The sequence below is a fragment of the Entelurus aequoreus genome, linkage group LG16 (genome assembly GCF_033978785.1).
Source record: "Entelurus aequoreus isolate RoL-2023_Sb linkage group LG16, RoL_Eaeq_v1.1, whole genome shotgun sequence".
Lineage (NCBI taxonomy): Eukaryota > Metazoa > Chordata > Actinopteri > Syngnathiformes > Syngnathidae > Entelurus > Entelurus aequoreus.
Window position 1 is genome coordinate 7,877,070 of NC_084746.1, and position 12,881 is coordinate 7,889,950.

The following is a 12,881-nucleotide window of genomic DNA, read 5'->3' on the forward strand; positions in this document are numbered from 1 at the left end:
GTTTGAACTCACGACCTACCCATCTCAGGGCGGACACTCTAACCACTAGGCCACTGAGTAGGTAGCACAGAGAAATGAGCCTAGCCTGTGTATGTGATTGGATGACGTCATTAGTAAACATCTCACACTGGTCTCCTTTGGCGCCACTTAACCCACATAACACTCTTTTAAGTTGACCCTTGTATGCCTACCACCCGAGTGCAGCTGAGATAGGCTCCAGCAACCCCTGCTACCACGAAAGGGACAAGCGGTAGAAAATGGATGGATGAAAGTTGACCCTTGTATAGTTGTGCAAGTGTTTGTGGCGTTTCAGCATCTTTTGACACAGATTCATCCCGGATTGTTGACATTTACATAATCATTCCATTCACTTTCACCGCCGTGTTTACAAACGCTTCCCTTCTCCATGGCTGCACATCCGGGTCCTAAACTGCTTTGCACCTTTCCATCCATTGGAGCCACAAATGGTTGAACTTGAACTAACCCATCTCACGCATGGAATTCAGCTTTGCTGTGGGCTTATGTTGACTTTTCTCTGCTGCTATGCTAAACTGTAACAACACACACACACTGGTGGTGCTCCACCGCTTACGTCATAGCGTCATCAAAAATGGAAACATTTAAAGCAGGACTGAAGTTTATGCATGTTTTATATGCATAACCCCAACCCTAATTGTCAGAATAATTGTATCTAAGCTATCACAAAACTTTGTGTTTCAATGGCTGTCTTTGATCTTACCAATTAAAAGGCTTGTAAAACTCCACTGTGTACGATGGGAAGCGACATGAAGGTGTCGGTTTCTTTGATCTTTGATTTTAAAAGGTCTTAAAAACTTTTAAGACCTTTTATGAGATTACAGGAGAATGTTAGACATTGTAAGGCCTTTAATTGAAATAGTTGGATTGAAGACTTGTACACCAAGACGAGCACATACCTGACAGTCCGCTGATGGTTGTAGTCAAGGTCATGGCTGTCGGCGGAGCGTGGGTAAGAGACGCTCCTGGAGTTGCGGTGCTGGTGGCTGATGGGATACTGGTGGACGGAGGCATTGGGCTGTGATGTGCTGTAGTATGGAGGGGGGATGCTGTTACTGGTTTCACTGCGATAGTCGCTGTCCCTGTCGTCCACAGCACTGTCTGGGTCCTCATCTGCACAACGGGAGGACGTCACTGGAATCAAACTTTAACACACTTTGCACAGTTCAGTCACCTTAGCTGAAAATGAAAACTTTCCATTGAATCTGTTCCTGCCTGCAGTTGAGCATTAGACCCTCGGGGAAGTGATGAGAAACTTCAATGGTGCGGATTTGGTTCAAAGTGGGACAAATATCTGTTAATCAGCCCTCATTGTCAATCAAACTGCCAAGAAGGCAGCCAATGCAGCTCTTTTCAGGTCCTGTGTTAACACTATTATAAGAGGAAGGGCCTGATCTACTAAAGGTTTACGTGTATTAAAACAAAGCTGATCTATGAAGCCTGTGTGCGTCTCTTAAGACGTCCATTGCACCGGTCGCCCAGCGGGGGTCCCCACATCTGCGGTCCCCTCCAAGGTTTCTCATTGTCATCCCATTGGGTTGAGTTTTTTCTTGCCCTGATGTGGGATCTGAGCCCAGGATGTCGTTGTGGCTTGTGCAGCCCTTTGAGACACTCCTGATTTAGGGCTATGTAAGTCAACTTTGATTGATTGATTGATTGATTTCTGCCCAAAGATGACCAAAACATCCCTTTCAGGTCGCATCACGTTTAGACTGAAGTCACATTTGAAAAGATCAGACCCCAATCAGATTCAGGACTACCTCCTGAAGTGGTCTGAATCTGATGCTAAAAGATCAGATTTGAAGCACTTGGGAGCATTTGGACTGGAAAAAAAAATCAGATCCGATTTGGTGTGCAGTGTAAACGGGACCAAAGTTATAGTTTGCACACACTGTTTAGCGACTGGTATTTGGATCTTAGTAGGGGTTTTTTCAAGCATGTACACTCATGTTTCTTATCAGATGTTCATCCATCCATCAGATGTTCATCCATCTATCAGATGTTCATCCATCACTGCTCCTTCCCATGTTCTCTCCTGAGTGCACACACAGGAAGTGGTGAAGCAGCAGTGCAATGAAAATCTGCTTGCTTCTTTTCTTGCTGATCTGCTCCTTGAAACGAGCGACACGTGCTCTCATGTTGAGACTGTGTGTGTGTGTGTGTGTGTGTGTGTGTGTGTGTGTGTGTGTGTGTGTGTGTGTGTGTGTGTGTGTGTGTGTGCTCAATATACTGCATTCACACTCACTTTGTTGCTCTCCCCATAAACTCCAATTACCTGCAATGAAGCAGAATTGTGTAAGAATCATCAATGAAGGACAAAAGGCAGTTTCCTATGAATAGACAAGCAGGCAAGGTCTTTCCAGCACCCTCAGACAATTGATCCAGCTATTGATCCCTCCTAGTGTGGTGACTGTTTGCACATGTGTGGTTATGCACTTCTAGCAATCTGTCCAAGGAATGGTCACTTACAGCATTGAGTGGCTGGAAGGCGAAGTGGACGTTCCTGCTCCTCCTGGTAGGAGTACTGGAGACAAAAGACACATTTATTGTGTTGGCCTGTTCTGAAAAGGCCGACTAAGTAAAAGCTTACATCTTGGTCCCTCATGGCATTAAGTTGCTCCAATTTTTTGGCCCAGTATCTGGCCTCATCCTCTGGGATGTCTGAAAGGCAAAGGCACACTCAGGTGAGACATGAAATTCACCTGTATTCTATATCGCTTTTACAATCAAACTTTTGTTTTAAAGCAGAACCTCCAAAATCAAAAGTCCACAATTTGAAGTACAGCCAAAGTGTCAAGTAAATAGGCTCACACTGCACCTATGCTGATTTTCATCTGCACTTCCATAATAGTTGGACTTACTGTATGTATTGGTGCAAATGTTGTCTCCACAGTCCCACAGTGTCTGCTTCTTGTGTGGGGGTGTTCCCTTATCATACACTGTTTAATACATACATGGAAGACATTTTCAGAAAGGGTCCACAATAAATAAACTTGAGGTCGACACAGAGCTGCATGGTGTTATTGTGCACATGCCACCCTTACATGACAATAATACTTCATGCTACCACCTTATTTTATACTTCCTGGTCTGGCTCTTTAGCAGCTAATCCAATTTCAAAGTGGCCCATCTTGACAAAGAAAAAAAGGACAAACAAACAGAGTGCCTTAACGTGTATATATTTTTAATATTAGCCAACGGTTGTGGTACCTTTTAATTGTTTTACTTGTCTTATGGATGTCCTATGTAAACATCAACCTGCTCAAAAACTACAGATGGAAGTGAGCTATAATCTTGAATATTTTCATGTTCATTAATATGCATTTTCCCTATTTTAAATAAATAAACTCTACACAGTTTCTTAAGATGGATCATGTTAAACGATGTACTAATACGATTGGGTTTAAAGTACAGGGAAGAATAACCCTGATAAACATCTTAAACCTTTATTTTTTTTAAATTATAATCTTATTAATTTCATTATCCATCCATCCATCCATCCATCCATTTTCTACCGCTTGTCCCTTTCGGGGTCACGGGAGTGCTGGAGCCTATCCCAGCTGCACATGGGCGGAAGGCGGGGTACACCCTTGACAAGTCGCCACCTCATCACAGGGCCAACACAGATAGACAACATTCACACACTAGGGACCATTTAGTGTTGCCAATCAACCTATCTATCTATCTATCTATCTATCTATCTATCTATCTATCTATCTATCTATCTATCTATCTATCTATCTATCTATCTATCCCCAGGTGCATGTCTTTGGAGGTGGGAGGGGCCTATCCCCAGGTGCATGTCTTTGGAGGTTGGAGGGGCTCAGCTACAATCGGGCGGAAGGCGGGGTACACCCTGGACAAGTCGCCACCTCATCGCAGGGCCAACACAGATAGACAGACAACATTCACACTCACATACACAGACCATTATTGTGCAGTATTGGGGAAAAATTTAATATTTTTGGGGTCTCAAAAATGACATTTCAAAATTGTCTCTCAAGCGCCACCTTTAAAATGAGAAAACAAAAGGTCCCCTCCTGTCAGTGACACGAAACTGGCAGGAGACGTCTACCATGACGGCACGCACATAAAAGTCTCAAGAACCCATACCTGAAAACGAGCAGTAAGTCGGCCATATTGGTTTCTGTCGGCCATTTCCCGTTGCAAAAAAAGGGTGGTACTTTAACAAACTCCTCCTAGGGACTTGGACTAAGTGAGTCTTGGTTAAAGGCTTACTGAAAGCCACTACTAGCGACCACGCAGTCTGATAGTTTATATATCAATGATGAAATCTTAACATTGCAACACATGCCAATACGGCCGGGTTAACTTATAAAGTGACATTTTAAATTTCCCGCTAAACTTCCAGTTGAAAACATCTATGTATGATGACGTATGTGCGTGACGTCACGGATTGAACAGAAGTATTGGGACACCATTGTGTCCCAATACAAACAGCTCTGTTTTCATTGAAAAATTCCACAGTATTCTGGACATCTGTGTTGGTGAATCTTTTGCAATTTGTTTAATGAACAATGAAGACTGCAAAGAAGAAAGCTGTAGGTAGGATCGGTGTATTAGCGGCCGGCTGCAGCAACACAACCAGGAGGACTTTGACTTGGATAGCAGACACGCTATCTGACGCTAGCCGCCGACCGCATCGGTGATCGGGTGAAGTCCTTCGTCGCGCCGTCGATCGCTGGAACGCAGGTGAGCACGGGTGTTGATGAGCAGATGAGGGCTGGCTGGCGTAGGTGGATAGCTAATGTTTTTAGCATAGCTCTGTGAGGTCCCGTTGCTAAGTTAGCTTCAATGGCGCCGTTAGCAACAGCATTGTTAACCTTCGCCAGCCTGGAAAGCATTAACCGTGTAGTTACAGGTCCATGGTTTAAAGGCCTACTGAAAGCCACTACTACCGACCACGCAGTCTGATAGTTTATATATCAATGATGAAATCTTAACATTGCAACACATGCCAATATGGCCGGGTTAACTTATAAAGTGACATTTTAAATTTCCCGCTAAACTTCCAGTTGAAAACGTCTAGATATGATGACATATGCGCGTGACCGAATCAGTTGATGCGGAAGTATTGGTACCCCATTGAATCCAATACAAAAAAGCTCTGTTTTCATTTCAAAATTCCACAGTATTCTGGACATCTGTGTTGGTGAATCTAACTGTAACTTAGAATGGTAGTCTGCCATCGCCGCTTGTGTTGATTACCAAACTGTAAGTTAGAATGGTAGTCTGCCATCGCCGCTTGTGTTAATTACCAAACTGTAAGTTAAAATGGTAGTCTGAACAGCTATAAGGTATGAAGCCATCTCCAGTGGCACAATTACATGGACTGTCCAGCAGAATAAAGTGACATTGAAAGTAGGTCTTTCTAATTCAAGGCCTTGGAGCAAAACAACTACAAATAGGGCAGCTCTGCAAAAAATGGATTGTTGAATATGGCCTGCAACAATAAGACTTAATCAATGTTAAAAGGGAAGGACACACAATGGCTGATTGTTGAATATAGCCTGCAACAATAAGACTTAATCAATGTTAAAAGGGAAGGACACACTATGGCTGACACATATCCAGCAGTGTAAAAAGTAGGTCAGTCAAAGCCTCGGTGATCATCAATGCAAGCAAACATTGATTAGGATGACTGGGGTTACAGCCTTATATTACCTCCAATCCACGTTCTACTAGTCAACAACTTCCTACAAGGACATGCAGTAAAAAATGGATGGAAATTCAGAACCAATGCACTCACCAAGAGGAAGCTCAAAGCGTGTGTCGAGCAGCACCAGGTGGAGCGTAGGATCTTTGGTACCGCAGATCTCATTATCAGCCATGATGACCTGAGAGTCCAGTGTGAGCCATTGGCCTGGTCCTTCCTGTGTGCACGGTCCAGTCAGGGTCGCTCCACAGTCACCAAGAACAATATAATCCACAATACTAACCTCATTTGACTGTCTGATGTTGTGGAGGGGAATCCACACTGTGCCCACCATAGTGTCCCAGATCAAGCCTTTGTTCCACACTTCTACGGTCAGACCCAAGTCTAAGCGGTTGATTTCACTAAAAGAAAGAGAGCATGTCGTATAAATGAACGCCCACTTTCTCACAGGGTTAACAACATGTAAGAACTGTGTCAGTGAGAGCAAATAGTAATATAAGGCCCTGCTCATGAAGAAACACAGCTGTGCCTGTCAAGGGGAGTCTTTGAAGGACGTTGCAGCCTCTCTCTGCTACCCAAACATTACATAGGAAAGCTTCAGCCATGCGAGCTCAGAACAAGGTTCCCCGCCTCCAATCATCTTACTAATGTTAAAGTCTCACCATCAATATGCTGCTGCCATGTTCATAGCATCATGCTTTAGTCATTTCACTTATTGAGGTACAAACTAAGTCATTTAAAAGGATGCCAATAATGCAGGGGAGTAGAAGCAGGGGAAAGATCAGCAAGTTGTATTTAAAAGAAGCACCCAAAGGGAAGGAAAAGAGTTGGGAATGAGGATGAGAGTGGAGGAAGAAAGACAGGAGTTAAAAGGACGAGGAGAAGAGGTGGGATAAAAAAAGAGTCAAGTCAGAGTGAAGGACTCACAACATGAAGTCTTGCTCCCAGCTGGGCAGGTTGCCCCTGACAGCAATGGTTGTGCTCTTCACATTCTGGACCTTCAGCGTCACGTAAGTGTTGAACTTTTCTGGCAGAAAGAAAAGAGGCTACTTGTTCACTCAATCTAGATAATAGCACAAGCAAGCTATGGATGTTTTCCTGACTTCATGCTAGCATTGTCATATTGTGTCATAGTGTGTCATAGTGTGTCATAGTGTGTCATATTGTGTCATATTGTTTCATATAGTGTCATATTGTGTCATATTGTTTCATATTGTGTCATATTGTGTCATATTGTTTCATATTGTTTCATATTGTGTCATATTGTTTCATATTGTGTCATAGTGTGTCATATTGTTTCATATTGTGTCATATTGTTTCATTTGTGTCATATTGTTTCATATTGTGTCATATTGTGTCATATTGTCTCTCTCCCTGCATGTGACGTAGTCAAGACTTACCTTGCGCTCCATCCAGCTTGGCTTTCTTCACTGCGGAAGCACACAGAGGGAGAAAATCACCAACAGGAACACCATCTGCCATTTGTCTTTTGGCATTTACACAGAGACAATAATACAACACATAAAGATGATACACGACACACGCAAAGACTGTGTGAACAAATAATCTTATTTATCCATCCATTTCTAATTGGCCCATTATCATCCTGTGTTAGCTAGAGCCTCTCTTAAATGACGGATAATCCCTGGACTGGTCACCAGTCAACCACACGGCACATATTCAATCAATCAATCAAACTTTATATATATATATATATTATATATATATATATATATATATATATATATATATATATATATATATATATATATATATATATATATAGCACTTTTCATACACAAGCAGGCAGCAAACACAAAGTGTTGTACAAAACAAAACAAACAACAAAAACAAAAAAATGATAATAACAAGAATAATAATACAAAACATAACACACACACACACACAGACACACAGACACACACACACACACACTCACACACACACACACACACACACACACACACACACACACACACACACACACACACTCACACACTCACACACACACCTATTGACCATAAAAACAGGAAAAGCAATACATGGCATGAACAAAACATTTGAGGGAAAACACCACCTTTGAGGCGTCCACACTGGAGAATAACTCAAATTAACGACATTTAAAATATATATACCGTATATGTTTATAGTGTAAAACATATGATAAAATATATGTAAAAAATTCAATATAAATATTACATTAATAAGTTGATAAAAACCTAACATTGAGAGAATAATAGTAGACATATTAATGATTAAGGTAGAAAACAACACAATAAAATAATTTAAAAAAACAGATGATCAGTAAAAAGCCTGATTAAAAAGCTGTGTCATTAGCCTTTTTTTTTTTTAAATGTCAATGCTCTCTGCAGTCCTGAGGCTCTCTGGCAGGCTGTTCCACAGGTGGCTAAATGTTCTCACCTTGGGTCTTTGTTCTGGTATCTGGTCATGCTAAAAGGCCGGTGCCAAAGGACTTCAGGATCCACAAGGTTTTGATAAGGTAAAAGCAGGCCAGATAGGTGCAAGGCCATTAAGACATTTAAAAACTAATAATAGAACTTTAAAATCGACCCTGAAACGGACAGGGAGCCAATGCAGCGACTTTAAAACTGGTGTAATTCGCTCCCGCCATGTTTTTGGCATGTGAAAGAGAGGAAGCTGTAGCACTTGGCTCTGGAAAACCTTTGTGATCTCCTGACTGTAACGAAGACACGCCAACCACCGTGCTGGCCTCTTTATTAATTAACTTTTTAATGAAATGCATTAGTTTATTTAGGTACTAACCACAACATGACATATTGGTGGAACAGGCTGTCTATACACATTTGCTTCCTTCTTGACACGTATTGGTAGTAAGTGGTGGTTAAACATGGTGAGCATACTTTGTCAAAGTGATTTGTAAGTACCGTATTTTCCGCACCATAAGCCGCACCTAAAAAACAAAATTTTTCTCAAAAGCTGACAGTGCGGCTAATAACCTGGTGCGCCTTATATATGGATTAATATTAATATTTATTTTCATAAAGTTTAGGTCTCGCAACTACGGTAAACAGCCGCTATCTTTTTTCCCCGTAAAAGAGGAAGCGCTTCTTCTTCTACGGTAAGCAACCGCCCCATAGAAGAGGAAGCGCTTCTTCTTCTACTGTAAGCAACCGCCAAGGTAAGCACCCGCCCCCGTAGAAGAAGAAGCGCGCGGATATTACGGTTCATTTCATTTGTGTGTTTCTGTAAAGACCACAAAATGTCTCCTACTAAGAGACACGCGTACAAGGTTCCACTGACTTTTGATATTCATGTGAACCGCACTGTGGATACAACGGAAACGCGTACGGTGAATATTCGCACCACAGGGAATGAGAAGTCGTCCTTCAATGTGGTTCTAGCTTGCCATGCTAACGGCCAGAAACTTCCACCCATGGTGATATTCAAAAGGAAGACCTTGCCAAAATAGAACTTTCCAGCCGGCGTCATCATAAAAGCTAACTCGAAGGGATGGATGGATGAAGAAAAAATGAGCGAAGAGACCGGGTGACTTTTTTCACGCAGCTCCGTCCCTGTTGATCTATGACTGCATGCGCGTCCACATCACAGATGGTGTCAAAAAACAAGTGAAGCACACCGAAGAAGAAGAATTCGAGGGATTTGTGGATGAGTAATAACTTCAGAAAGTGAGCTTTAAATGTTTATTTTGTGTGTTGTGTGACATTAACGTATGAGCAATGTTGAGTTATTGATGTTGCTATTGCTCTGCACTATTTTGAGTGTTACTATTTTTGTGATTGCACATTTGCACATTACATTTTGGGAGTGAACAGAGTTGTTAGAACGCTGGTTTGTAATATATTATTAAAGTTTGACTGACCTATCTGACTGTTTTTTTGACATTCCCTTTAGCGTAGCGTAGGTGCGGCTAATAACACGGGGCGGCTAATAGGTAAACAAAGTTTTGAAATATGCCATTCATTGAAGGTGCGGCTTACAACACGGGGCGGCTTATGGTGCGGAAAATACGGTAATGGAAAATAGACTAAATACTGGATGTATAGTGTCCACATAATGTGGTTGCAGTGTTTTGCAAAATGCACTAAGGCTGAGGGATAAATCAAGTGTTTTTGTTCCCTCATGACACATCAGGGGACTTTTCAGTCAACAGTGAAGGCCCTGGTTGCTGCAGCACACTTTTAGCAGCTTTGACCAAGCACACGCATTCATTTTTAATGCTGCTTTCCTCCACCACAAGAACTCAGTGACACTCTGCAAGCACACAACATGCACACACGTATAAATGGCATCCAAAGTGCCAGTGTTATGTAACTTTTGCTCACTCCCTGGGACATGTGGTGTGAACACCTTCTTTCATAGTGGTCCGCCACACGGCTACATTACCATAGAAACCAGCACAAAATTAAAACGTTTATGCAAAATCGCTCCGAGTCATCCAAATCTTTTTGCATGATGTGCAAGCTAGCACTGCAGTGCACTGAAAATACTGACCTGTTAAACACATTAACATGATGTTTAGGTACAAGTTTAAGGTAAAAGTTCAAGTTAAGGTACCAATGATTGTCACACACACACCAGGTGTGGTGAAATTAGTTCTCTGCAATTGACCCATCCCCTTGTTCACCTCCTGGGAGGTGAGGGGAGCAGTGGGCAGCACTGGTTTAACCCCCAATTCCAACCCTTAATGCTGAGTGCCAAGCAGGGAGGTAATGGCTCCCATTTTTATAGTCTTTGGTATGACTCGGCCGGGGTTTGAACTCACAACCTACCCATCTCAGGGCAGACACTCTAACCACTAGGCCACTGAGTAGGTTTTTACATGAAAATAATGCATACTGTATGTGGAGGGGGCGTGGCCTGCGGGCCTGCAGCGAAGCGGGGTGTGCCAGGACCGGCTTCGAAATCAGCGACAGGTGCGTAGATGGCCCACCTGGGCCTGGTTATCTAATCACCTGTCGCTCTGTTAAAAGGCAGCAGCCGGGAGGAGAGTGGTGGGAGCTGGAGTAAGAGCGAGAGCGTGCCTGAGACGGACACAAAAGACAATTGCTGGAAAGCAAGACAGACTTTATTGTAAAATAAAACTGTATTGTGAACCTCAACCGGGCTATCATGTCAGTGCTTGGTGGTTCGAAGAACCCCCTGGAGGGCAACTTCCACACTGTATTTCCACATTATACAAATAATAGCTTAGTTACATTCAAAATTGGCAACATCTTGTTAATACTAATCTGCTGCACTCAGATATTGTTGAAGACTAGTAACACAATAGTAACATAACTGTATTCAGTACTCGGATCAAAAGAGAACTAAAATGTATGTCACCACATGAGGAGAATTAGATTTTCAACTGTGAAAAGCTAACGCTTAAATATGCCTCACCATCATAAGTCCCTCTGACAGGGTGAGTTGCTACAGGAAATGTCCATTAACAATATTTTGCCAAGCAGAGAGCACAACATCCAACATGCCCTGAACCCATAAACATGTGCATCCATTTCCTGGAAGCAGGTGATTGCTGGGTAAGCCGGATCCAGAAAAGAGGGTCAAAGCTTAACAATATTTCCCCGTCTGATTGAAGATGCACGTACAGTGCAAAGAGGCTCAAGCATTTGTATGCATGAAGCTTCTTTTTACTTGCAGGGCTTTCATTCATGAAATAGCTGACACAGCAAACATCAAGCTAGCTCCATGTACAGTTGATGAATGTAAAACAGGGAGCAGGCAGATACAGACAACAGTATTTCCAAGGCTAACATAGAGAAATAGACTATAATTATAAACAGATCAAACGCAGGTAAAATGAAGATTGCTGTCTGCTATATTGGCAGATGTTCTGAAGGAATTCAGCCTCCGTAAGTAGATCAAGCACAGATGTCCTCTCAACTATATTTACAACTTGGAGAGTATACATTTTATTGTACCCTCAAACACAGTGCCTTTGAATACACGTATGTGCTATACACAAATCCATATTTACAAACATGCTATAACCAGACGCAGCTGAAAAGATGGATGAGAGATTCAAAGCACTAAATCCAAGCCTGGATGAGTGGTGCTTCACTGCTAGGAATGACATTTAGAACTGAACGTTGGCTGAAAAACAAGCCCATCTTTTCAAGTATAATCTTTCTGCTTTGTCGACAGATACTGTGAAGAAACGCAGCCTCCTCAAGAAGCGCAAGTACTGTGCAGGCCAGAAATAGCTGCAGTCAGGTAAGCCATGAATGATGTAACAGGAACAGAAGCAAGGCACTCTGCCAAGTCTCATAGTCTAGGCCTCTGACAGCCAGTCTTTATGAATGGACCAGTCTGAGGGCTTTAATGACTTAGTGCAGGGACAGGACAGGACCATGATGGGATGAGAGGAAATAGGGTGACTTTCAAACACCTTTACCTCTCCTTGCCACCATTACATCCACGACAAAGACCGAGAGCTCGAACACTTCATCATTCACATTTACAGACCTGAGACCTGTAGGTCGCCAATTCATTTGCCGCATTTGTGGCTATCCATGTCACTCATGTGGCTTTATTTCTATAGCCTGTCAGATCTAGTTATATCCGGACACTTATCATTTCAAGGACGTCCAGGACCACACTCTTTATTTAATTTATTGTAAGAGATGCTCTTCTCTTGTCTCCCTTTTAACCCCAAGGAATCCATCCCACTCAGGGTAGGCCACCACTTGTGTTAATCGGTTGTACAGTGGCACCTCAACTTTAGTTCCACGACCAACTTTGTAACTCTTGTATCTCAAAACAGCCCCACCCATTGAAATCCATTTCATCACCACTTGGCCCTCCCAAAACACTAACATGTCATCATGTGAAATGCATTAAAAAAACAACTAGTAGCTAATAAAACCGTTTGAAAAGCATACCAAATAGTATATACTACAAACAACCACAGTAGTTTCATGTAATGCAATATTATGGCACAGCATGTCTCCTTTGGGCTGATTCTCTGTCAAATGTTGCAAAGTCCGCACATTATCCCCTTATTATAAGTTACTTGTTTTCATAGAGCTGCTGCGTGTTTCTGTCATGGCATCTGGCAACATTGTGTCCGAGGTCTTTGAGTGACGGATTGGAGAAGTCCCTTCAGGTATGGCAACATGACAAGCGATGTGTTTGTTTGTCAACCAAAGCGATTGTTCCACCAACC

At 42.4% G+C, this 12,881-nt stretch overlaps 1 protein-coding gene across 1 annotated transcript in view; it reads right to left on the reverse strand.

Annotated features, from left to right (window-relative positions):
* LOC133631560 (protein unc-13 homolog A-like) overlaps positions 1-12,881 on the reverse strand; it is an 84,684-nt gene that overhangs the window by 49,650 nt on the left and 22,153 nt on the right. Inside the window, exons 2-9 of the mRNA XM_062023876.1 lie at positions 7,114-7,143; positions 6,641-6,740; positions 5,997-6,114; positions 5,807-5,930; positions 2,627-2,697; positions 2,506-2,560; positions 2,282-2,311; positions 936-1,149 (exon numbers count right to left, since the gene is read on the reverse strand). Coding sequence (XP_061879860.1) covers positions 936-1,149; positions 2,282-2,311; positions 2,506-2,560; positions 2,627-2,697; positions 5,807-5,930; positions 5,997-6,114; positions 6,641-6,740; positions 7,114-7,143 — 742 coding nt within the window. The remainder of the gene's footprint in view (positions 1-935; positions 1,150-2,281; positions 2,312-2,505; positions 2,561-2,626; positions 2,698-5,806; positions 5,931-5,996; positions 6,115-6,640; positions 6,741-7,113; positions 7,144-12,881) is intronic.